A 26187-nucleotide genomic window follows, 5' to 3' on the forward strand; every position below is an offset into this window, starting at 1 on the left:
CGTTTCCACTTTCGCGCGGCCAGGCGGCCTCGCTATCCGCGGGTGGGCAGCGCCCCGGAGCGAGCAGGTGGAGTTTGCAAGGGCATCATATGACACACGGAAAGTTGAACTTCCTGAGAGTCTGCACGGCTTCCTCCCCGGAGCTGCAAGCCGCTGGTGGCCGCGCTGAGCGGCTGGCCGAGGGGGAGTGGCGGCGGCGGCGGCGGCTCGGAGGCTTCCCATGGGGGGCTCCCGGCACCCCAGGGCCCTCTGGTGGGCTCTGCTCGTGCTGCTGGCCGAGGGGCGAGCGGACGCCGCGGCGGGCGGCAGGGGCAGGAGCAACATAATCCTGATCCTGGCGGACGACCAGGACGTGGCGCTCGGGGGCATGGTAAGCGGGGTGCGGGCAGCCGGGGCGCTCTGCTGTGGGGCGGGACCCCGTGTCTCTTACGCCGCGCCTCACCCTCAGCCCCACCGCGTGCTTTGCAACCACTCCTCGGATCCAGATGGCAGCGCTGCAAAACCGTTTGAAACAAGCCCCCCCCCCCCCCCCCCCCACCCCCCCCCCCCGGGTTGAGGCCCCGTCTGGGATTCTGAGCGCCGCGCGGAAAAACCGTTTGAAACAACCCCCCCCCCCCCGCCCAGGCAGCTCTACCTCTGTGAGTAGGTGCTGTTTGGCAGTTTGCGCTCCGAGGAGAAAATGGAGTTTTCTCCCTGGGTGATCGGGGGTGGGGGGCTGAGCCCCTGGATTTTGGCGCCGAGTCCACCCCTGGCTGCACGCCACTCGCAACACGGTGAATCGCAGAAGTGCTGTTAAGGGTTGCCATATTCGTGGGGGCAGCGAGACAGACGTGGCGGCGCAGAGCAAGCGCTAGGCGCCACCCTGCAGCGCGCGTTGCGCGGGAGGACTTCGGGCTGAGGGGTCTAAAGGTGACAGCAGCGCGATGCAGCTGCGCCGGGAGCGTGGCTTCCTCGCCCCAAGGACTGGAGGATGTAACTTCGCAGCAGAGCAAAGGACACGTCGGCTGCGATCCAGTCATGCCCACGTGCCGGGGAGTGCCTCTCACCCAACTCGGTGGGATTTTCCTTTAAGTGGAAATGCAGATAATTAAAGAATTACATCCTACAGGAATTCAAGCCAGGATGGTTGCACAAGGGGGCTGGAAATGGTGGCTTCTCAGCTTCTGTGGTGAAAGAATAAGGGTGAAATTGGGGGAATCTGCCCTTCTGGGAGGACACTGAACTGTGGAGATAAGGCAGCTTGTCCAAAATGGTTCCAGACATGTGCTGTAAAGATCTGTGGGTTAATTAACCCAGGGTGGCTGAGCATTAGTTGGGTAGAAGGTGGACAGTGTTCCATGCAATATGCAAAAAATCATGGAAGGTGTTTGGCTCCCTGCTGTTTGACTACTCCAGCCACAAAATGGCATCGTCCCCCCTCACCAAATTATATTGCTGAAATGAAGAAAGCTTGGGGTGGCCAAGGCTGGGCTTTTGTGCTGAGCCCTGATTGGTATCGCTGCCCAGAATTCTTTAAACCTGAGACGTTTCACAACAGGACGTTGTCAGTGGCTTGTTGGGGTTCTAGGGAGAAACCCCCAAAGTAGATTCTGCAAGACTGAAGTCTGCCTGCCCCTGAGCTAAAGGGTTGGTTAACCTTGGGTCCAGAATACTTATTTATTCATTTATTCCATTCCTGTGTCACCCCATAACCTAAGGGTTCTTTGTGTCAAGAGTGCCCAATCCGGGGACTGTCACTGACCCGCAGAGAGAACCGTAGTCCCATAAGGTGACGCACCAAAGGCACTTGCATAAGGAGACCAGGGTGCCTTCTGATCTCTGCAGAAGGGGAAGGATCGGCTTGCCTTGGCGGCAGCACGGGGGCAGAACAAATAAATGAGGAACTGTTTCCCGCTATAGTAAGTGTTGCTGCAAGCACCCCACGAGATTCTGAGGTATGGGTCAAGCAAATTTCGTGTGCAAAGTTTACTGGATCACACTGACCTCAGAATGGCCTGAGGTCATTTCAATATTCTGCTGGTATTTCCCAACCGGAACAGCTGCTTCCCTCCACGCCTCCATTCCCAGAACATTTAGGTTTCTTTCAGCTTCAGTGCATGCCCGATATATTGAAGACTTCCCGCTGACTTGCCCTGATGGTCTTCTCCACACACAGGAAGGATGCATGGAAGGAGCAGGTTCAGCCTATAAAAGCTCGGCTTTCTTCTTGCGCTTGTTCTTTTTGGCATCTCCCTCATCTGCTTATTATTTGTGACATGGCTTCTTACGTGAAACTTGCAAAGCAATTTAAATTTTCAGAAATAGCATCAACAGCAGTCACAAGCACAAGACAGACTGGAAACCTACAAGGGTGGGCAGGCAGAATAAGCAAGGCCCCTCTCTAAGCAGCTCTGTTGGGACATTTGGGGATGGGGGTCAGGAGACCCCACCTCAGCTGAACCAGCAAGGCCTAGAAGTACTAACTGGCAGCTCCGTTGATTTATTATATTAATTAAAAGCTTTTCTAACCCATCCACTACAAACACCTCAGGACAAATTACAATTTTTATTTATAATATTTACAGCTCACCTTTTTCCTGCAGTGAACCTAAGTTAGCTTGCATGCCCCATTCCCCATTTCTTTTATCCTTACAACAACCCTGTGAGGTAGGTTGGCCCAAAGTCAGCGGTTGGCCCAAAGTCTCCCAGAGAGCATCGTGGCTGAGTGGGAACCAGCACCCAGAGCTCCTGCATCCTGGCCCAACACGCAAACCATTATACTGCACTGCTCTTCATGGAATTAATCCACAAATCGCGCGCTGGTCCTATGTCTCTTGGGGTTTCACAAAGTATTCAAACAGTTTTCGAGCAGGGAATTAAACAGCCCCGTTTGAGTCCCTGAGCGGCTTTCTTTCAGTTCTTGTATATTTTGAATAATTCTGGTGGCGAGGCAGCCAGGCCAGATGGCCTTGCAGAGTTCCCTTGGCAACATTTGAGCAACTGCGTCAGAAGGGCCGTGAGTGCGCCTCCCGGCCCCAGCGTGGGCCATCTGATGACGACGCACTGTGGGTCGAAATCAGCCTCCATCGAGCCTTCCTCAGAGGGAAGCCGCATGAGAGCCAGGCTTTCTTGTGACCGAGAGACGGCTGACCAGGTTATTCTCTGACGGCTGCCCATGGAACCCTCTTCTCTCTTATCTGGAGTAGAACAGTGCTCTTTCTCTCATTTCTATCTTGCTCTTTTTCACAAAGGGCCCAAGCAGCTAACAAAACACAACGTATCTCTTAACCAGCATTAAAACCATGACCAGCATTAAAATCCCACATATATAGTGAATTACAAGATAACCATCAACACAGTCTGCTGGTCAAAAAGCGTGCGCGCGCACACACACGCACACACACACACACTCCTGCACCCGCAAGCCTGAAGAAAAATCTTAAGTCTTTGATCAATGAAAGCAGCATGGAGACAGCGAAATCTCTGCCAGAAGAGAGTTCCACAGCTGGGGGAAAGGGCCCTGCCAGATGTGGTAGCTGCTCGGACCACATCCTGGGCCACATGTGCAAAGCCCACCCAATGGATCTTAAATAATGAGATGATCTGTATTGTGCGCAAGCATCGGGCGACATGGCTTCAATCCTGAGAACGGCTTGGGCCAATGAGAAGAGTCCCAGAACCCCCCAGACTCGTTAGTCACCCCTCCCTTGGTGGTCTTTAGTGGCAACTCGAGTAAAGCTCTAGGAGCTTCTGTGGACCAGCAGACTTAAGAAAAGGGGTGGTCAGCTTCTTCCAAACCAATTTGCAAGATTGTTGTTAATTGCAAAGTCGTGTCCGACCCATCGCAGCCCCATGGACAACCTTCCTCCAGGCCTTCCTGCCCTCCAGCATCCCCCAGAGTCCACCCAAGCTCACACCAACTGCCCCAGTGACCCCATCCAGCCACCTCATCCTCTGCCGTCCCCTCCTTCTTTTGCCATCAATTGTTCCCAGCATTAGGCTCTTCTCCAGTGAGTCCTTCCTTCTCATTAGGTGGCCAAAGTATTTGAGCTTCATCTTCAGGATCTGGCCTTCTAAGGAGCAGTCAGGGTTGATCTCCTCTAGGACTGACCGGTTTGATCGCCTTGCAGTCCAAGGGACTCGCAGGAATCTCCTCCAGCACCACAATTCAAAGGCCTCAATCCTTTGGCGCTCAGCCTTCCTTCTGGTCCAGCTTTCACAGCCATACATTTGCAAGATTGTACCCCTTTGTTATGTTTTTGATGGTATGTATGCCACTGTTCCACCCCTTCTTTCTCTGCTTTTATCCCTCCTCTTCAAAGGAGGAGAAAATGAAAATGGCAGCGGTTCAGTCCAGGGTCGTGACCTGTTTGTCAAGGGATAGGCTGTGATTGGGACTTAATTGAGAAAGACGGCAGTTTGGAGTTTCTGGCTGAGGGACAAAGAGACTTCAGTGGATTTAAGCCCTCAGCCAGTGCATTAAGTTGAATTGGCTAGACAGCATAGTGCATTTATTATGGACATCTATGCTTTAATTATGCATAATTGGAGTGAGGCATTCCTGAAGTCTGGAGCCCTTCCCCACCTCGACCTCCTCCTTTGGGGTGCAGAACATCCCCCCGCAGGCCTTCCTGGGCTATCCAGGCTGGATCACGGAGCCATCAGCTCCTCTGGAGGCGCAAGCCTTGGGTGTTCCCCCAGGCGAACAGTGCCTAGGTGACCCTCAGACTGGAGATAACTGTTTGGACACGTTTGTGTGTGTGTGTGTGTGTGTGTGTGTGTGTGTGTGTCAGGGGCTCCACTGGTGCCAGGAACCGCAGCTGGGAACGGTCGAGTCCACTCTTCGTCCCGGGAGAGGCCAGGATTCCTTACCTGGGCAGCACGAAGTGGCCCACGGGGGGCCGGGGGGCAGTGGCATAGCAGGGTGCGTGTGGAAGGGGGAATCCACCAGCTGTACATCGCTCCCAGCAGTGTCTCTGCCAATGACGGCAGACTTGGAAGGCCCTCCTTCGGCTAGCCTCATTCTCAGGGATGTTTCTCCACTTTCAGACCCCGATGAAGAAGACGCAGCTGCTGATTGGCCAGGCAGGGGCATCCTTTGCCAACGCAGTGAGTATCCCCATAAGTCCACTTTCTGGGGAGAGGATACAGGCCCTTCCGTGTCATACACTCCCTAATCCTCACGCAGCGTAATCCATCACAGAAGGTGGAGCTGCATTTGCTTGGCAGGAGGCCCTGAAATGGCCAGGAGGGGGGAAGGGTTCTACAGCATCCATGGATGCAAGGAGCAACTTGAGTCTTTCCGTGTAAACGTGCATTGGATTGGGCCCTATCTTTATCTTTAAGATGCCACAAAATTCTTTGCGGTTTTTGCTGCTGCAAGCTAATTCAACTTCCTCTGGAAACCATTACTGTGGATTTCCTAAGCTCAGCCACAATTCTTTGGGGACTTAGATGGGAGCATCCTTTATTGAACCGAGTGTAATTTACTTCTGGCCTAACTTGTCCAGGATCCTCCTGGCTGTTATGTGCCATTGATAAGAAGTTCTTTTTTCCCTGAGCCATGTTCCAAATTGGCTTTATTGGCTGACCCCACATTTTATGAGAGACAGAAAAATGCCTCCTTTCCCTTCTCTCTGTGCTGAACATCCTTTCCTAACCAGTAAGCTTGTTTTCTGTTCCTTTTTTTTCACCTCTCCAAACTAAAAGGCTCAGTCTTGAGGCTAGGGGTGAGAAAACCTTCCAAATATTGTTGGACTACAACTTCCATCATCCCCAGCCATTGGCTGTACCAGCTGGGGGTAATGGGACGTGGTGGAAGGGCAATGGTTTTGCCTATGACAGCCGTGTTGGTTCTGGGGAGACACTTGGGGTGTGGAGAAAGCAATGCTGTGTGGAAGGGAAGGAAGGGCTCAGCACTGACCCGTCTCCGCCTTCCCTCAGTTTGCAGTCACTCCTTTGTGCTGCCCGAGCCGCAGTAGCATCCTCACCGGGAGTTACCCTCACAACCACCTGGTGAGAAACAACTCCTTGGAGGGGAACTGCAGCAGCCCTGCCTGGCAGAAGTTTCAGGAGCCCTACACCTTCCCAGTTTACCTGCAGAAGCAAGGCTACCAGACTTTCTTTGCCGGCAAGTATCTCAACCAGGTAAGGAACCTGCCTGAGATGCATCCTTCTTCCTGCCCAGATTTAAGAGGCGTGTCTTCCAGTACCGCCCCCTTCAGAAACAGTAGGTGGCGAGGCCTTCTTTGTGGTTGCTCCCAGGATCCAGACCTTGCCACCTAGGAGCCCTCTCCCGCAGCGTCCTCCTGCCAGCAGGCAGAGGTGAATAATTTCAGAAGGCTTTTGGCTTGTCAGCAGGTCGCTTTGGTGCCGCTCTGTTGTCGCCGTGCTTTTAACGCCTCTGCTTTAGGATTGTTTTAATCAATTGCTTACTTCAAATGCGGTTTTTATTCTTGCTGTCTGTCTGCACTGCCATTTTCTTGGTGGAAAGGCAGTAGGGATATACATCAAATAAGTGCAGGCAGTTGGCCAGATATTTACTTACAGGAACTGATATGCCACCTTTCAGGCTACAACTCCTACCACAGTGGCTTGCAAGTGAGGTCAAATTACAGAATCACAGTAAACCGTATAAACAAATGCACTAGCGAACATGGGCTCAAGGATCTCTGCTGTGGGGTGGCTGGGGCGAGGCGAGGGCAGCTGGGGCAGGACGGGGTGCCGCCGTCTCTACTGGCCCCCTCTGCGTTGGGAGGTACAACCGAGACCGGGGACCTGCGTTCTGGCCCTGCTCTTCCGATCCCACGTGAGCTTGTAGCGCTTAACCAGCTTTCTGCCTCTTTCACAGTATGGAGACCCCAAGGCAGGCGGCGTTCAGCACGTCCCCATGGGCTGGACCTACTGGCTAGGCCTGGTGAGTGCATGACCCCCCCACCCCCCGCCATGGGATTTTGTTTGGCGATCGAGTTCGGAAAAGTAAAATGTAACAGAAACAACATACATGACAAGAGAACAAGATCACTAAGCACACAAAGAAATTCATTCAGTATAATTTTCTGCTGATAAGTTTGTGAAACCTCTACCGTAAATTAGAGCTGAATACCTACATGAAATGAATGAAAATACAAGTTAGAGAGAATATAAACAGTGAATGCATGATTCCGTTATTTTGGGCATTACCCAGAGAAAATTGTACTTGATTGGAATTTGATCGCATGTCTGAGGAGCTTCAGCGCAGGAAATAAACAGAAAGTGTGGTGTAATTATTGCTTTCTGGAAATTCGGATTTTTTGCTTGCTGCACTTGCTGATTAGGTTCATGCAGCCGTAGTCTCCCAGATTTTATCAACCAGCTGTTATTTCATTGGCTACTTTGGAATCTTCCAGTTATGTGACTTTGGAGCAGAGTACAGTTGCTGAGACAGAGAAACAGTGCGAGTCAGAAGGGGTCTCCCGGGCCATCTAGTCTGACCCCCAGCTCCAGTTGGAGAAGGCCTTTGGGCAAGTATCAGGGTCATGAGATTTGCAAACAAAAAGAAGCATCACTTTTGGCCTTTGCAGTATGCTAACGTGGAGAAAAGACTGCGAGAATTCCAAAACTCCTGCATGGTTGCTTTTCTCCCCTTTTTCTAAGCCCACAATGGACTGGGTGATCCATTGAGACCCATGGGCAAACCCTGCCCCTCCAAGTGTTAGATTCCAACTCTCATCAGCCCCAGCCAAAGGGGCTAATGGTCAGGGGTGAGGAGGAGTGCTGTAGCCCGAAGGCAACTGGTTGCCAGCTCCTGTAGGGTGCCGAGCCACGGCATGGAAATGCCCGCTCCGCGCCTGCATTTGCCACGGGGACCCTTGTGCAGTCTTCGGCTGACAGATGATAGTTCGCAGGGCCTGCTTCACATGGGCTTTCTAGAGAGGGAAAATGCAGCTATGTATTTTGAGAACCTGGAGGGAGTGCAAAAATGGGAAAAGCTGGATTTGAAAGAAAAGCAGTCAAGTTCCACTGGAATATCGCTCCACGTGGGACACAGTTGTCCTCTTTGAGTGTAAGAAGTGCTGTGCAGGATCAGGCCAAAAGCCTCGCTGGTCTTTGTTCCCACAATGTGTCTCTGGGGCCACGGATGGAGGAGGACGCCTTCCCCACCGCTCCTGCCCAGTCCTTCGAGTTGCTCGTGCCGTGGACTGAACTGGGAAGCTTTGCACCTGAACCAAAGGTTCTTCGGTAGGAAGCCCATTAAGGCACCAACCTGTCTCAGGTTGGCCCTCAGAGTCATGATCCAGGCCGCTCAGAGCATCTGTGCTGGGTCTAAAATGAAGCCTCGTTCTCCACACTCTTTCCAGGTGGGGAATTCCAAGTATTACAATTACACCCTTTCGGCCAACGGGCGCGAGGAGAAACACGGGGCGCTGTACGAAGAGGACTATCTCACCGACCTCATTGTGAGTGCCCACCTCGTCTCCCTTCCCGCTGAGCCAGCCACCTCTGTGCACTCCCAAGTAGCGAGACCCCTTTGATGCCCTGAAGGAAATCTCCTTTTACCTTCTCAAGTTTGTTTTCCTTTTGTATAGCCAGTTAGCTTGAATACACGGCTGTTTCTCATTGGCTTGGTCTTCTGTCTGTCAGGGGAAGGAGAGTCTCTGTCATTCAGGTCTTCCTTTAAGGGAAGGATTTTAAGGGGATTCTTTTAATTCCCCCACATTGCTCTCTGGCGCTCACATCTTCCACCATTTGGGAGAGAACTTCCAAAGCAACCAGAGACCTTCACCTTGGCTTCCGCACCCCTCCTGGCCCTTTCCCCAGCCATTCTGTGCAGACAGCCTTTGTCAGCCTCTGCGTGTTTGCCTACAACTCCCAGCATCCTTAACCAACACAGCCCTTGAGTATGCCAACTGGGAATGCTGGAAAGGATAGTCCAATCCAGCCTGAAGGGCTGGAGAAGGTTGCTGTAAGAGGAGGATTTCAGGGGAAAGAGAGTGCAAGAGAACGCAGTGGAAGCTTTAAACGCCGTGGAAAATGGGGGTGACTCACCTGTTCACACACAGTTCTATGGAATGCTTGAAATATTTCTTGCTATTATTATTCATCTGGAAGAAAGAAACACATCCTTCTGCCCACACTGGAAACTAGAACTGAATCATGAACTGGAAACATAAAATCCCATGCAGCTTGCTTTGCAAGCTGACACCATCCAAATCAGTAGGACTTAGGAGGAGAGTCCAGGTGTGAATATGAATTGTTCTGTTATTTCTTTTCCGAAAGCCCAAAATAGGAGCCTGAGCCCGCCCCCGCCCTCGCCCCCCCCCCGTGCATGCGGTCCCTCTCGTTCCCTGCCACGTGGTGGAGCTGCTTTCCCATCTCTCCCGAGCAGCATCTCTGTGCCTCTCCCCACACGCCCTTCTCCTTGCTGCAGACCAACCGGAGCCTGGCATTCCTGCAAAAGTTCTCTCGCACACCCTTCCTCATCGTGCTGTCCCCTCCTGCCGCCCACTCCCCGTGGACCGCGGCCCCTCACTACAAGTCGGCCTACCGCACCATAACAGCGCCACGCGATGGGAGCTTCAACGTCCACGGGAAGGTGAGTGAGTGCCCAAGATCTAAGGTGACCAGGTGTAGACAGGAGAGCGCCCACCTGGGGGCATGTTGCTCTGCTCTCCCAGCCTCTGCACGGATTCCTCACTGTTTTCCAGGTGTACCGCAAAAGGTTAGTTATGCCCTTTGGCGCAGGTGTGCCTTCTGGGGGTTCCTCACGTGGCCACACACCTTCTCCTGCCCTTACCCCCTTTCTCTCAGGCTTGGCAGAGGTTTTTACCCATTCTAAAAAGCTGACGTGTCCCTTAAGGCCCCTCTAAAGCTAAACATGAAAATATGCTGGTGGTTAGCCCTTCCTTCTGCTGGAAAGTGGCTGCTGAGAACTCTTCCAACACTGAATTTGGCCTTTGGGCCAAAAAGGAATCCTCACCCCTCTCTGTAAAGCAGCCTTCCCAAACTTGCTGCCTTCAGAATGCATTGGACTACAACACCCACTATCCACCAGCCAATGCTGGGAGGTGTAAGAATGCATCTGAGGGGCACCAGGGGGAAGAAGGCTGACTGCACGGGCCCCACATTCTTCCAGGCGTCCCTTGAGCCCCCCTGGAGGTGGTCCTCAAAATGCCTTCTAAGTTTCCAGAGCTGTCGTCAAAAGAACGCCTCCCAGATGTGTTGGAAGCACAACTCCCATCAGCCCCTGCAGGATCTCGGGGAAAGGTGGCTGTACATCTGCAATGGCACACATCTTCCAGAGTAATCAGACTGTCCCATTTTTAGTGTACATTTTGGCAACGCTTCACACCACCTTTTCCTAAAGGCAAGGGAATGCGCCACAGCGAGGATCCAAAGAGAAATCAGGCCACCACTGTGGCTGCGCAGCCTGCAGTCCGCGGGAGCTCACGGACCCCCTCCGGGCTCAGCCCGCTTTCCGCGAGGCCGGGTGCGAGAGGAAGGCCGCGAACGCGAGTGGGGCGGATTCCACGGAGTGTTGTCCTTCCCCGCGGTGGACTGTGGCTCTTCCTTTGGCAGGACAAGCACTGGCTGTTGAGGCAAGCGAAGACGCCCATGTCCAACACGTCCATTCAGTTCCTGGACAACGTGTTCAAGGCCCGGTAAGACGGCACCTCAGCCCAGCGGGGCTTGTCTGAGCCATTTTTCCGGAGCAGCTTCCTAGCCAAGGGCCAGAAAAAGTTTGTGGCCTCTTTTTAGCAGAAGTAATTGGGAAGGACGGAAGAAGCCCATGGAAGCAACCGGGTTGAGATGTAGCATGTCTTTTCTCTACAGGGCTGACCCAAAATCTTGAGTGGGCACCAACTTTCCTGAGTGGGGAAAAACTGGGATTGGAAGAAATTCAAAGCAGGCAGCTCAGGATGCAAGACTTTATTCCTGCCAGCCAAGTCCAGCCCCGGCATGCAATCTGGGGTTCTCCGGGTGAACACACCCCCTTCTCCTAGCTCCGCCCTCTTTTCCTGACTGTCAGTGGCTCTCTAGCTTTTGTGGGTGCCCAGTCCCTCCCCCCCCCCCCTTGAAGGACTGGCTTACAAGACTCCCAAATAAATAAATAAATAAATGCCTCCCCTAAGACTTAGCGACTGGCAGTAAGAGCTGTAAGTCAAACGATACTGGCATTTTCTGTATTTTGGCCGTGCCTGCTTTGCCTTCAGTGCCACCCTCTTTCGCATTCCACTTCCTCCCAGAAGTGAATGTTGGCCTCCAGGCCGAAACAGGTTCAGTATCCCATTTTCGCTCCTCCCGCCACCCACCTCTGCTTGCAGGTGGCAGACGCTGCTTTCTGTGGACGACATGGTGGAGAAGGTGCTGGATGAACTGAAGGCGCTCGACCTGCTGGGCAGCACGTATGTGTTCTACACGTCAGATCATGGTTACCACACAGGTGAGGCTGTCGGACGCCACCTGCCGTCAGGAGGCTGCGGGGCCGGGGCCAGCCGAGTGGAAGAGGGTTTGGGGGAGGCCTTTCCCCCTGCCTGTTCCACAGGGCAGCTGGCGGGACGTGCTTCAGCCAGGTAGTTCAGTCGGCTTCTTCTGATGTTCACAGTAGCCACCGAATCTGACTCCAGATATACTTCTCGTAGGCCAGACGGCAGTTGGTGGATTGTGGAGTTCTAGCGAAAGATAACATGGAGCATATATGTTGCCCTGAGGTTCCTAGAGGGAGGGGGAGATTAAAATCTCAAACAAATCCTTGTTTAATTTGCCCTTTCCTAGCCTTTCCTTCAGTAGATTCCAAGGCAACATACAGGCATAAGAACTCAAAATTACAAGCACCATGCCATAAAAACAAAACAATGAGCCAGTAGAACAATAAAATGGAGGGACGATAACAATAAGTCTATCAAGCCAGCATAAGCAACGGAATAAGGTAAAATGGCTGGGCAACCATCATTTTTACTTGGCTCTCTAGCCACAAAGGCTCGGGGTAGTTTGCAAAAATCAATAACAGAACAGACCTTACCCACTGAATTGTAATCCAAAAGACATGGCACAAAAGAAGAGGGGTTGGGAGGGAGGAGGAAAAAGGCAGGTGAAGGCAGGAGTTTCCAGAGCTTCAGGAGATAACTTTTGTAGTTAAGGTCTGTTTCCTTTTGGACCTGAAAATTTACAGCAGCAACTATATTTTTTTATTTTATTTTATTTATTTTATTTTATTTTTTGCTCACCCAGGTCAGTTTTCGCTGCCCATTGACAAGCGGCAGCTGTATGAGTTTGACATCCGGGTGCCACTGCTAGTGCGGGGACCAGGCATCAAACCAAATCAGACTTACCTGGTAGGTGCTTGAATTTTCCTTCTGCATTAGGAACACCCTGGGGGTCTAGAGATGTCACAAAATCCAGGCCTGATGCAAATTACTTTGGATTTCTGTCCATTCAACCCACGAACCACCATCATCTTCAGTTGCTTGGATTCTGTGGACTTTTGGACTGTTTTTTACTGTCCGGAACTGCACACAAATTTAGCCATATGAAAATACACCAGGTGCCGCAAATATATAAGCCCCTTTTAAAAACGAAGTCTCAGTCTATACACCTCTGATCTTTCTTCTGCCTCTCGAGTTATGCTCATTCTTTCTGCTCTGTGCTCATTGATTGTATGCTGAGCTAAGAAAGCTGCATAAAATAGCACATACCAGCCAAAATTATGTTAATCACAGCAAATTCAGTGTGGACTTTCCTGGTTTCAAAGCAGAATGGATGGTGCCTGACAATCTACGAAACAGGCACAGAAAAGATGCAGCAAAACGCATGTATCTGCGGTTAGAACTGTAGGTTTTCTCATCATGACAATAACTTAGGAACTGGAATTTTTCAGGAAGAAGAAGTGGGAGGAGCGGGCAGCTTTAGGGTTCAGATGTGCACACAAACAGCCCATGGTTTGACCAGACCACGGTGCCTGTCTGGAACTACCCGGAGAATCAACATTCAATTAAAGTAATGTCAGGGAGACTGCTAGGTTACAGCACTTCTTTCCGACATTGTGGGAGGGCCTTTAGTTTTGTCTGGTCATTAGGAGAAGCCATGCGCACGATGGTTGCTCTGGTCCGCTTTGCTAATGCTCCTGCGCTCTGCCCCCTTCTCAGGAGCCCGTCCTCAATATCGATCTGGGACCAACCTTCCTGGACATCGCAGGACTCAACATGTCTCAGAGCCCCATGGATGGCCAGTCTTTCTTGCCCCTGTTGGTAATGAGCTGCTCTGCCTACGCGGACGGACTTGTGGGGAGCCTGATTTAAAAAAAAAAAAAAAACTTCTTGGGACACCCTTAGAGAAGTAATACTCTGTGTCAGGTCCCCCTCCCCAGATATTTTGGCCTGTCAGGGATTCCTGTCAGGGATTCTTTTGACAACAGCTTCTGGCCTTAGGAACCTTTTGCCCAGAACACCTCCAAGAATCCTGCATGCCTTGCAGAGGGTTCTTGGGCCCGTTTTAGGATGCAGATGCCATTCTCGGGGGGGTTTCAGCTGGACCTCCTAGGGAGAGTGAGTGCATCCTTTAGAACGAGGTGCAAAAGCAATCTTTTGGGATTGCTCTTGTTGGCTTAGCCTCTGCTCGCAGCTGAACTCCAAAATGAGCGCGCACATTAATATTCCCCAGTGTTGGCCTGCAGCTGCCGCAGGGGAAGCTGCCCCCGGGGGAGATCCGACGAGCATGACCGGTGTTCTTCAGCCAGGAGCTCCTGATGGCTGGCATTAGGGCCGGCCCCGTCTGCGGAGGGCCCCCATTTCCAGCCAGAGCCCTCCAGCCGTCTCGGGCATCCTGGAATTCTCTGCCACATACTCGGAAACTTCTGCTGTGATGCGCCGCTGCAGCAGGCAGTAGCTGAGGCAGCGCTGGGTCTTTGAGCAGCTCCGTTCCCGTGGGTGCCCATTGCAGTTTCCTGGAGCAGAGTGCGATTCCTTCTGCCCTGGATTAAATGTCTCATGGGAGCTCTGGAGGCTGTGGCGGAGAGGCGGGGCGGTGTCCCGGGGAGGCGGCTTCTCGAACTGCATTTCCTTCGCTCCAGGTGAACAAAGAACAGCGCGACGGCTGGCGATCGGATTTCCTGGTGGAGTACACCGGGGAAGGGTGCACGGGCAAGGACCCCCAGTGTCCCACCTTGGGGCCAGGAGTCTCGGTGAGCGCTTGCGCCTGGGGAATCTGGACACCAGCAGCCACAGCTGGGTGTACTCTGGGCATGTTGGACTATTGTGCAGCAGGAAAAGCGTGACTTTGCCGTCCAGATAAACTTTGGCAGGTCAACCCAGCTTTGCTTTGTTTGGAGCGCCATCATCGTGGTAGACGAAATCAGTGTAAGTCTCGGTCTATCCATGTTGGAGCAGGAAAAAGCCTACAATTCCCAGCATGCTCCATTCGCCACCTCCTGGAATCAGAACCCTTCAAGTGGACCGTGGCAGCCTTCACCAATTTGGTGTCCTTCCAAATACCACAGAATCATGTAGTTTGCAATACGTTGCCAGGTCAAACCTCCTGCTTAATGCAGGGCTCAAGTCACCCTCCCAGATTTCAACCCGGCCTGACCCCGCTTAGCTTCCAAGATTAGGCGGGATCAGGCCCTTCAGGCTGGGCTGCAAGGCCTCTTACCTCCAGCTCATGGCCATGCTGGCTGGGAATGAGTGGAGTTGTAGCCCATCGCCTCGGAGAGTGTTACGTTGGGGTGCATTTCTCTCCCGAGTGGAAGGTTCAAGCACTCCAACCCTAGGGAATAAGAGTGTCGTTTTTCGGTGGAGGGTGTCAGATCCTAGGCATGCTTCCGAACAAGGATGCTGGAGGGACCCAGCGGTATGGAGAGATGGGAAAGCAGAGGGAGAAGACAGCTGAAGAAGGGAGGCAGTGGCACACGGATGCACAATCACTGTATGGCTGTTTCTGGCTACGCTGAAGTGACCCACAGGGTCCTGCAGCCAACAGGGCAGCTACGAAACAGGGAGAATTCGGCATGCCGTAGTGCGACGTGCGCTGTCAAGCGGAAACACCGGGTGCCGTTCTTATTATTTATTTATTTGGGATTCTCTATTCGCATAAGCCTCGGAGAGGCTTCCAACAAATAAATAACAATACAGTGCATAAAAACCTGGAAACATCCAGGCAATAATTTAAAACCGATAAATAAGTTCTTCAGGCTGAAAGTGTGCAGGGTTCAGGGCCGAGGAGCTGTGCCAGCACCTTCAAAGCCCGTCCTCCCTAGGGAGGGCCAAACAGTTCCTGCCGGCAACCCTGCAGAGCCGCTTCTCGTCCTTCTCGGCGCTACTGGGCTAAGTGGGCGAAGGGCCCGACTCCAAACCCAGTGCCCCCCTCACTGGCTGGGGGAAGGGGGGCCCTTCTGCGGTTGGGGCTGCGAGTTGCCCGACCTGCTCATTTATCCAGATAGTTTTTGAGTCCAGTGTTCGCTCGGCCAATACAATCCTTGCTAGGATGCGAGTGAGCGGCGCGTAACACAAGAGGAAAGCTTTGGATCGCTCTCACGGAGCGGGTGAAGTGCCAGGCCACGGGGTGGGAGCCCCTGGCTCGAATCTTCGCTCAGCCGTGAAGCTCACCCAATGGCCGTGCCCTAGGATTATTCTTACCCTAACCGACCTTGCAGGGTTGTTGTGAACATAAAGTGAGGTGTGGGGGAAGGACCATGGCGAAATGGGGCAATGAAAATGCAGTGCCTCCCACCTTATAATGTATTGTAGGAGACGTCCTATAGGGGATGGCATAGAAATGCTTTTAATAAGCAAACAAGCAAGGTTTCCCTCTGCAAAGAGGCTGCCTCGTGCAGAGGGAAAACACAGTTCCACACTTGCAGTGTCCTGAATGGAACCCTCCGGCCTCCCGTTTCCCGTTATTCCACCGAGGAGAGTTTTGCCCTCGGGCTTCCTGGCCTAACATTTGCCTAGGCAAATGGCTCTTTTCTCCCTTTGCCTCATTTCCATAAAGGCCCGGGCCGCGGCCCACGTGCCCCAGAGCCGAGGGGAGCCATTTCGGGGGCCTCTGCCATGCCACCAACTTGCGCTCTCGCTTTCCACACACCCTTGGTCCAATCTGTGGCCCAGCCAAGGTTATCGGCTCCCAGTTGCGTGATAAAACAACCCCTTGGCCTGGAACGCTGCGTGGAAGCGGCCACATCCAATCTCTTTCTGACCCAGACCAGCTTCCGAAGGGTTTAGGGATCAGGGGCCGAAGCTTGTGTCCTACGGGAACCCGCAACAACAACTTGCAGCGTGGAGCAATCCTGTTCCGGCTCCAGCCCCCCAGCAGCCGCTCCACATTCTTTGAGCAGGTTTCCCAGGGCAGTTTCTTCTCCTGAATTCCCTTCTGCATTCTGCCCCCGTTGTTTGTCGGTGGCCCATCTTGGCCCCCACCCTGTTGGAAGGCAGCGGCAGAGTTCGCTCTTTCAGGGCAGGGCTTGGTAAGAGGCGCGACCCAAGTGACGCTGCTCCCTTCTCCCGCTTCCTCTCCGCCTTTGGCAGCAATGCTTCCCCGACTGCGTCTGCGAGGACGCCTTCAACAACACGTACGCCTGCGTGCGCACGCTGCGTCCCCACGACTTTCAGTACTGTGAATTTGCGGACACCCAGGTAAGCCGGACACCTTTCTGCCCCCTCCCCACTCCAGATGCAGGCAGGTGGGGGAAGCCGGCACATTTCCCCTGCCTGGGAGCAGGAAGCGGTGGGCCACCGAGGGGCACTGCAACAAGACAGCCCCACTCACACCGATTTCGTTTGCAGAAGAGCTGCTGCACCGGGCAAAACCTCTTGGTCATATTTTGTGGTGCATGTAATTGTGCGGGGAGCAGTTGTGCCTGATTTGCCTGCCCTTTGACCCGCATTGACCCGAAGGAGAGGCCAGGGATGCATGTCCAGCTGGGGTCATGGGAGGGGAGGAGAAGGCCCGGGAGCGCTCCTCATTTTGGGCCCTGGCGGGCCTCTCGCACTTCAGCTGCCAGAATTCAGATGCTCCGAAATGCCCCCCCTTTCCCTGCACGTGTGCCTTTTGTAGTCGGCCAGCTGGCCCAGCCTTCTGTCCCCAGAGGCAGATGCTTGATGCTTGGTGGAGAGCCCTTTCATCCCGCCCTCAGCCAAAGGGCTGCAGCTCAGCTTCCTGTGATCAGTTGTTAAGGATTTCCCAGCTTCCACCTCTCCCCTCGCTTCTCTTTTGCAGAATTTTGTGGAATTCTACAACCTGACATCAGACCCACACCAGCTGCTCAACGTGGCCAAGTCCGTGGACCCTTCACTGCTGGAGCAGATGAATCAGAGGCTGATCAAGTTCCAGGCCTGTGCTGGGGTCAGCTGCCACTTCTGACGGCCCCGATGCCTCTCTGACCATGCCAAGAACTCAGAAAGCCCAGCTCTGGGTCTCCTCGCTTTCTCTCTCTCTCTCTCGGTCTAGTTGCATCGTTCCTCTTTTCTCCACCGTAAGCCAGTCTGGGGCTGATTTTCCATTCCTGATCTTTCCCTGGTCCCTGACTAACCTTGCCGGAGAGTTTGCTGGCAGAGGAGTGGCAGGGAAATCTGGATGGGAAGCCAAGTCTCTGCCCCCTACCCCCGTCAGAATGGCAGGCGTCAAGTTCCCACCCTCTTTTTGCAAGTCGGTCTTTGCCACTCAGAAAGGGGTAAGAGGCAGATCTGGCCTGGAAGCAAGAAGCTGCTGACTCCAACCCGGAGGCAGGCGAGGGGAGGCAGAAGGCCGGCATCCACTGGGGGTCAGGCAAGAGTTTTGACTCCTTCGGTTTCGCAGTGGCAGTAACCAAACAGGGCTTGATTTTTGCCCGGGAGGTCTGTGCACTCAGTTCTGGTCCTCTGACCCAAGTCCCAGGGCCCGGAGCCCTTTGGTTCTGAATGCACTTCTTCTGCCTCGGGCACCCTTGGTGGCACTCAGGGTTGTGGCGGTGGAAATAACAATCACCCGAACGAAGTTGTTCCCTCAAGTGTGAAGTCTGCACCCTGCTGCCTTAAGAGGGCAGGTGGCAATGGGCGAACTGTTCTCTCCCCCCTGCTCTGCCTTGGGGGTGGGCAGGATTTGCTTCCCCCTGTAGAGAGCAACCCTGTGGCCCCTGGACATCGTTTGAGGGGCCCTGGGATCCCTCAATTTCCCAGTTTGGAGGCTGGAAACAGCTCTGCCCTCGGAGCTTGGGATCTGCGCTTCAGTCCCTTTACCAGCCCTGCAGCCGGTGCAGAAAGAACTGGACTGGCTGCTTCTACGAGGTTGGGAAATGGGCCCCGGAGAAGGCATGAAGAGGCCTCCTTTGGGGACAGGGAGAGGAGGCGGCTGGGGCTGCCAGGCAATGAGGCGTCCTGGGGGCCTCCAGCCCCCTTCCCCCTCCTAGAGGAAAGCAGCCCCCTGAATTGCAGAAGGGGAGGTGGCTCTCATCTGGACGCTCGTTAAGCTCTGGGTTTCGGGGCTTAGGGTCACCACGGGCACGGTCTGTGCAGTTGCACCCTTCGTCACTGTTCAGTCCTCCCCTTCCTTGCCGAGACCAGGGAGGCTACAGCCCTGCTGTGACTTTAACTCCTGTGCACTTAGAAATGTTTCTTACGTTCACTGTCCCCAGTGCATGGAGGCTCCGGCAGCAGACGTGTTGTCTGAACTGTGCCCTTGCACTGTTACGCTGTGAAAGGAAGTTGAATAAAGGACCTGTTTATTAGAAAGGCGCTCGTGTCCTCTGTTTACCTACAAGAAATGCTACTTCTCTCCCTTGGGCTGGTTTAGGAAATCCCCAGGCCCAAGTTTTGCCTGATTCCAGGAAGAGACCAAGAGGGGAAATGGTGTTTGGGGAACGCGCAGGAGTCCATCTGGGCCGGGGTGCCTTCCTCCTTTTTCTTCCGAACTCGAAGCAGCTCACATTGTTCTCCTCTTGCCGCTCCCAGCCTTATCCCCACAACAACAACCCTGTGGGGTAGGTTGGGCTGGAGTCTTTGACTGGCCCAAAGTCACCCAGTTGGCTCCATGGCCACGTGAGGACAAGAACCCTGGTCGCCTGAGTGCCAGTTGCGTGCCTAACCGGGACACCACACCGGCTCGTGTTAACGTCTTGGTTGAAGAGGTGCAGGGAATGCTGGTCAGGTGTGCAGGTGGCACAACAGGGGGTGGGAGGGCTAATACCCCGGAAGGCAGGTGAGTGATCGCGATGGGCTGGAGCACTGGGCAGAAAGCAACAGAAGGGAACGCACGGGGACGAAGGCCACGTCCCACACCCAGGAAAGGGACGGCAGTTACAAGACGGGAGACACTTGGCTCAGCAATACTGCGAACAAGAAGGTTCTTGGAAGTGTTGTAGATCACAAGCTGAATAGGAGTCAACCATGTGATGTAGCTGCAAAAAACGGCTAATGCTATTTTGGGCTGCGTGAATAGGACCATCACATCCTAATCCTGTGAAGTGCTAGTTCCCCTTTACTCTGCGCCTCATCCGGAGTCCTGTGCCCGGTTCTGGGCACCACAGTTGAAGAAAGGTGCAGGCAAGCTGGGAAGAGCTCAGGGGAGGGCAGCAAGGACGATCCGGGACTGGAAACAAAGCCCTCCCAGGAGAGGCTGAAAGAACTGGGCATGCTGAGCCTGGAGAAGAGAAGACCGAGGGGAGAGATGACTGCAAGTATTTGAAGGGCTGTCACAAAGAGGAAGGCCAGGCTCTCTTCACAATCATCCTAGACTGCAGAACATGGAGTAAGAGGCTCAAGTTGCAGAAAGCTGGCTAAATACCAGGAAAATGCCATGATCGTTTGAGCAGTATGACAATGGCGTGCAAGACCATCCCACACCCTCCTCGATCCCCATCCCTTCCCACCTTCGCTATGCAAATCTTCACATGCAAATCCTGGGCAGAGGGGCATTTGCGCCTGGCCTGGGAAAGCATCTCTCGCCCTTTGCATGGCACCTGGGACCCAGCTAGGCAGCGATGCTCCGGGATGGTAAGTGTGCTGCCTTCTGCTCTAATTTTCAGTGTTTGTGGAAGAATCTGGAGAGGGAGAAACATTCCCAGACCACATGGCATAGGGGATCTTTCCAAAGTATAGGCTATCCAGATGTTTCAGAGTCGTGGGAAAACCTTGCTGTTAAAAAAAAAAAATGAACATGGGGAGGAGACAGAAAAACAAGCTATAGTGGTGTTTGTTTTTAGGGAGATTTTCAGTTATCTTTACAAATTGGGAAAGAAACGGGTGGAATAATTTGCATGCTTTTTCTTCTCATCTGGCTGCAGTAGGAAGATAATCTGCAGTGTTTCTTTAACATGTGGACTTTAGATTAGAAAAATGTGAATTGACTGCTGGTGGAAACACAGGACCTGAGAGAGAGAAAGAAAATGCACACTTCAAAGAATGCACATTTTCTTTCTTACGGAGGGACAGGGGTGACTCTATGCTCATGTTGGATCCCTAAATTAAATTATTGATCTCATTTATCAGTAAAATGAGAACAATAATTTCAATAAGGAATGGAAGAAATAACTATATCTTACAAAGAGGATGGGCTTCATGATTTCCAGAAATGTCACCATTCTTTCCTAAGACTTATGATTACATAGTTTTTAGAAATCATTTGTGGGGAGCAAAAGCTTGGTAACCATATATGAGCCACCTCTGGTGTATTTTAAAAGAAAATATTTCATAACCCAAAGCTGTTCAATTTTTCCAATAAAAGCATATGCTTGGAAAAATACATTTTCCACATCCCATTTTTTCAATTTTTAGAAACCTTCACACTCGTATGTGTTGTCAAATGGAGGTATTCCAGTATTTTCTGTATTATATTCCCATGCTTTAAAAAACGTTGGTGTCATCTGTTTGCTTCCCAAACCAAAGCGCCCACACCCGTCATTTTAAGAAAAAAATGAGAGAGAGAGAGAGAGAGAGAGAGAGAGAGTTACAGAGGAGGATTTTGCATTAGTTCTCACTCGAATTTGCCAATTCCTTTGCAGAACATGTTTGGGAAGAATAGGATGCCGTGAGTAGCCACGTTTGCTAGTTGTGGTTTGTTGCACCCAAATGCCAGCAAGGAAGCGGCTTTGCGCTGACGAGACGGGGAGAAAACAGCTGCAGCTGTTCCTGCAGTTGGGATGCGTGCCCCTTCCCTGGATTTAGCAAGCAGATTGTGCAGGAGAGACCGGTGGGGCTGCAAGGCCGCGCCGACTGAGTCAAAGCTCGCGTTTCCTGGGAGCAGGTCACCGAATCCCGGCCCTGGTGGGGTACTCAGCAGGAGGGTGGTTGGCTGGAGACCCGTTCTGGGGAGCACCCACGGAATGCCACTCCTGGAAGGCCACCAAACCCTAACCCTAACCCGATCCCTAACCCATATACAGAGGGCGCCAAAGAATGTGTGCACATTTTAAGAAAGGGAAAAACTGTATCAAGATCGTAATACTCAATATATCCCGATAACAAAAGATTATCACATCACATCTGACTTCTACAAGTCACATCTGACTTCTGCAACTGCAAGAGCTGCTCAAAGTGTCAGCGTCCAGACGCTTCCAATGACGGCCAACTCGCCTCCGCTTGCGTCACTGCGCATGCCAATTCCGTTTCTTCCCAAAGTGCCGCCTTCTTTTCAGTGGATGTCATACTTCCCATTGCTACCCTAATGCAATTTGACTTCAAAAAGTGATACATAGATAACATCTCTTAAATGTGTCTACATTTTTTGGCACCCTCTGTACTTGTCTGACTCCCTGGAAACTCTGTGGAACTTGTCTGATTCTTTTCCTGGGAAGAGACCCCCCCCCCAGCCAGCCCCCAGAGGAAAGGCAATAGAAAGCTGGCAGTCCACCTCCTGAACCCCCAAATTTGTCCTTGCTTTCTATCCTCCTTCAAGGTCCCAAGCCCCACCTGTGCCTCCAAGAGGACCAGGTAAGCAATACGAGTAAATGCTGGGATGGTCTTGGCGGGGGTCGCCTTGCAGAGCCCACTGGGGAAAATCCATCCTGGCCGGCAGCTGGCAGGAATTTCACCCAAGGCTCAGAGCACGTAGGTCATGCTGACGGGGCACCAGGTTGGGGAAGAACACGTCCTCTTAGGCCATCCTCCTGGCAGCGACTAAAACACACCCAGCAGCTACTCGGGGCTTTGCGAGCTGAGACAGACCCAGGGTGCAGCTTGGAGCTGGCCCCTCAGGAATACACCAGCCCCCTTCTCTGAATGTATTTTGTCGAAGTCTCTACAGCAGCCTAAATTACGTTGATGCACAACACCAAACATGTGGTGTTTAGGAGAAAGGGCCCAGGACTCAAGTGGAAGGAGCACAGGGTTGTCGGGAAGGAAAGCAGAGAGGGGAATCGCCTATCAGCGAATTCATGCATGGCCACTAAAGAGGAACCAAAGTGGGAGGGCATTCCTTTGCATAACATTTGCATCTGCATGATGTGGCTGCATACATGCAAATGGCTGTTTGTTTATTTAAAGGAGTACAACCTGCCTCAGGTCCAGAGGGTGAGTAAGCAGGTGATCAGTGCACCTGTTCGGACGCCCGTCCAGGCATTCAAGGTCCCGTTTTGCTCGCCCTTCTTCCTGTTTCTCAGCTGAAAGCCAAGCTTGGATGGGGCAGCCCACAGAGAATTCCCCTGACCGGATTGCAAATAGAGGACTGCCACCGAGCAGGCCACCAGGCACCTGTGCCTTCCCTGGTAGAAATTCTGGGTTCCAAGCCAATGATGCCACCTAAGAGCATCCCATGTCCCCAGCCTTGGAGTGCAGTGGCTTCTGGGGCTCACAAGCCAGGCCGGCCCACTTGCCTTGGACAAGTCGCAACTGACCGAATCCCTTTGTGTGTTTCAGTGATAACCCGGCTGGCGGTGAGTGACCTTCAGCCCCAGCGCTGGTCCTCCTTCCTTGTCCCCCTGTTCCCTTAGCCCTGGTGCCCCCCCCCGATGCCCCCGGGGCACACGGGCCCCTTGCTGCCTCCCAGCTACCTCGCGGCCTCCTAACCCTGCCCTGGTTTCTCCCAGGGACGTGCCTCCTGCTTTGGGGGCGGGGGTACCCGGTGCCCGACCATCCGGAAGACACGAGTCCGGCATTCGCTGCTGCCGTGTCTTCCCCACACCCTGGAGTCCTCCAGAGGGGCTGGATAACCACTCCTAGCATGGGGCAGGTGCTGGGAAGTGTAGTCCCAGAACTTTGGAGGGGGCAGGCTTGGGAGAAGGTGGCTTCCCTGGCTGCACCCCCTCCCGGGGGAGAAGGAGAGGACATGTGCCCTGAGCAAAGGGGCAAGCCCTGGCGGTGTCCCCTTGCTGCTCTCCTCTGAAACTGTCTGATACCAAGTCCCATCAGCCCCAGTCCGCTGGGGAGCAGCAGCTTAGGAAAGGGCTGTGGGCCGGGCTTTGCTCCGGCCCCTTTTCCCAGAGGGGGCCTTCTGCGTGCGCCCATCCCACAGCTGCAGCCCAGGGCAGTGGACCCGGCGGGGCCATGGAGGACTGCCTTACTGTGGTGCCACCTGGCCCAGTGTTTCCCACACGGGCGGGCAGCAGCACTTCCCTGAGCGCCCAGCCGCAGCTCATGTTCTTCCAGCCCTACTTGGCGAGGCGGAACCTGGGACCCTCAGGATGCAAACCGGTGCTGCAGGGCCCAACAGGAACGGAGGACAGGATGCGGCCTCCTTCCGAGCGAGGCCGTCAGTCCCTTTAGCCCATATCCTCTGCACTAGTCTCCCCAGCGCTCCCCAGATGGGTTTGCTTGCATCCCCCATCATCCCCTGGCACCAGGGTCTTTCCCTGCCAGCTCTGCCTGAAAGGTCGAGCTTTTGGCATGCAGGGCAGTTGCTCTGGGCTCCCCCCCCCCCCCCCGGAGACCCTTGGCATCCCATTTAGGATGTTCTGCCTCAGAGGAGGTCCGGGCATCACCGGGCTCCCTCCCGGCATCATCTTAGGTCCGTGCGAGCAATGCTGAAGAGGAGGAGGAGGAGGAGGAAGATGACCAATATACCTATGAAGTCCCCCCAAGTGAAGAGCAGAGCAAGACCTTTGCTGTGCCCAGGAGGCAGGAGTCTGCGGAGAACTCGTACCTTGGTAACATGGCAGAAAGCGTTCCAAAGAACCTGGCGAGCTCGGAGGAGGAGGCGGGGCGTTCTGAATGGGGCGACTCCCCCCGCCAGATCCCTGCACTACAGCTCAGGGAGGCCCTTCGGGGTGGTGGCCCGGCCCCGTGCATGAAGCACCACCCATGGAAGTCCTGCTACCCAAGCCCCACAGTCCGAACGCCCTTTGCCACTCCGGCCAAGGTGTTCCAACCATTAGACCTCGCTGTCAGAAGCTGGGCTGCTCCCAGGCTCCATCTGGTGGCTAATGCTGGAATGGCTGCTGTAGTGCTGACAGGATCAGTCCCTTAGCTGCAGGGGAGCTCAGCCTCCCGCGATGGGCAGCAGCTGGGATGGGGGTTCCATAAGAGGCAGGGTCCCCGCCAGCTGCTCAGGGGTACAGCTGGTCCTGCCAGTGCTGGGGAACAGAGTCAGTGCCCGCAGGTTGCTGCACCCCCACTGTGTTTGGCTTGTTGCCTCCACCTGCTGCCGCTCCCGAATCCTGCGGGCCTCCCTCAGGCACCCTGCTCCTGCTCCTGCTCCGTTTCTCCGCCCAGTTCTTGACCTTCGTCTTGCTCATGGCCATGCGCTGCCCTTGTTCCGTGGGCAGCCCTGATTTTTGGCGCCGGCTTGTTTCCTGCCCATACTGCTGCTTCCGCCCCAGCCGACAGGGTTCGAACCTGTCCCAGCTCGGCTCCCGGTCGGGCGTGATAAAGCTGCCAGGCCAACCCCAGGCGCTCCCAGGCTGGCGTTCCCACTGTGCCGCTCCAAAATGGGGCTTGCTCAGCCGCCGTGCCTTGCTGGCCACCCTTTTCCTCGTCGCCTTTGTTGCTTGCAAGTTGTTGCGGCATCCGGGCGCAGAGGGGCTGGCTGGCTCTGGCGCTTCAGGCACGCCCCGATGCTGCAATGCACGTGGGGTTCAGCTATTTAGACATGGGGTGGGGGGACTGTGCAAAAACCAAACGGTTGGTAGGAAGGGGAAAGGGAAAGCGGAGGGGGCTGGAGTCTGATCCCACCAGGGGCCCTAGGCCCAAAGTGCCCCATCCCTGCTTTGGATAATGGTGTCTATGTTTGGAAATAGTTGTCACCATTTAAAAATGCCAGCAGGAAAGCTTATGGCCGAGCTATTCTGTGTGCGCGGTTGATGGGCAACTTTTAGCCCCAAGTACTCCTTCTGCAAGATTCTTGCTTTCGATCTGGGTTTGGGCTGGGCAGCCCTTTGAATAGAGGGTGCCTTTGACCCCAGGGCTGTCCTCTGAGAGCCCACCCGGAAGACGGGTTCGAGCCTTAGAGGAGGGGCTCCACCGAGGCCTGCGAAGTACAACAGGGGAGGTGCTTGGGGGGAGTCCCTGGCTGGGCGCAGCGTCCACCGAGCCCTCTTGGGTTATGTCTCTCCGCAGATCGGCTCCAGTGCTTTTCTGATCCCAGCCTCCTGCAGCCAAAGCCCTGGATGGTGAGTGCCGTGTCTGCGCCCGGGAAAGGGCCCGGCTATTTCTGAGCGTGGGCGGCCAAAGTGCCCGACCTTCATCTTTGGCAGCACGTGTCCAGGTGCCACACCTGGGCAGGGAGGGGTTGCACACACAACACTCTGCCTCAGTAACCTACTTTGCATAATGTCTGTTGTAAAGAACCGGAATCCATCCTGCCAGGGAGCACGTGCCACGTGCTCAGGCGCACTCTGCCTTTAGGTTCTTTCTGTTTGTGGAGCGGGAAGCAGATTCGTTTTGCTGAAACAGAGGAAGCTGCAGGACTGGCCCTGCTTTGGGGGCAGTTCAAGAGAGCACCCCGTGCCTCAGCGGTGCGGCAAGAGTTTTTGTACAGCTTTGGGGCTGGTGCCAGGAAGGGACACATCTGGCCTCCGCTTCAGGCAGCAAAATGTCTTAGGCTGGCACTGGGAAGCTGCCTCAGCCATCGGTCTCAGGGCTGGCAATTGGACTGCAGCTCCTATCATCCTGGGTCACTGGCCATACTTTCTGGGGCAGATGGGAATGGCCGACAGATGATCACTGTGCAGGATTTCAGGCAGGTGTCTTCTGCGTCCCTGTAAGTCTCTTTCAGGCACAGCCTGGAATCAGGTAGGTGGAGGCTTCCCTAGCATATCCACCCCCCTCCCGCCGTTGCCACATGGTCTGGTCAGAGGAGAAGCGGGTGGGCACACAGGTTGCGCTGGGGGGGGGG

At 54.0% G+C, this 26187-nt stretch overlaps 1 protein-coding gene across 1 annotated transcript; it reads left to right on the forward strand.

Moving 5' to 3' along the window:
• Nucleotides 1–109: 109 nt before the first annotated feature.
• LOC123027101 (N-acetylglucosamine-6-sulfatase-like) lies at nucleotides 110–18656 on the forward strand. Its single transcript, XM_044437519.1, has 13 exons — nucleotides 110–370; nucleotides 5029–5088; nucleotides 5923–6126; nucleotides 6830–6895; nucleotides 8319–8417; nucleotides 9389–9553; nucleotides 10537–10619; nucleotides 11283–11401; nucleotides 12190–12293; nucleotides 13104–13205; nucleotides 14027–14137; nucleotides 16476–16583; nucleotides 17167–18656. The coding sequence occupies exons 1-13, from the start codon at nucleotides 221–223 to the stop codon at nucleotides 17308–17310; spliced, it is 1515 nt and encodes a 504-aa protein (XP_044293454.1). The 5' UTR covers nucleotides 110–220; the 3' UTR covers nucleotides 17311–18656.
• Nucleotides 18657–26187: the final 7531 nt, after the last annotated feature.

This window comes from Varanus komodoensis, unplaced genomic scaffold (genome assembly GCF_004798865.1).
Source record: "Varanus komodoensis strain SLA01 unplaced genomic scaffold, ASM479886v1 scaffold30, whole genome shotgun sequence".
Classification (NCBI taxonomy): domain Eukaryota; kingdom Metazoa; phylum Chordata; class Lepidosauria; order Squamata; family Varanidae; genus Varanus; species Varanus komodoensis.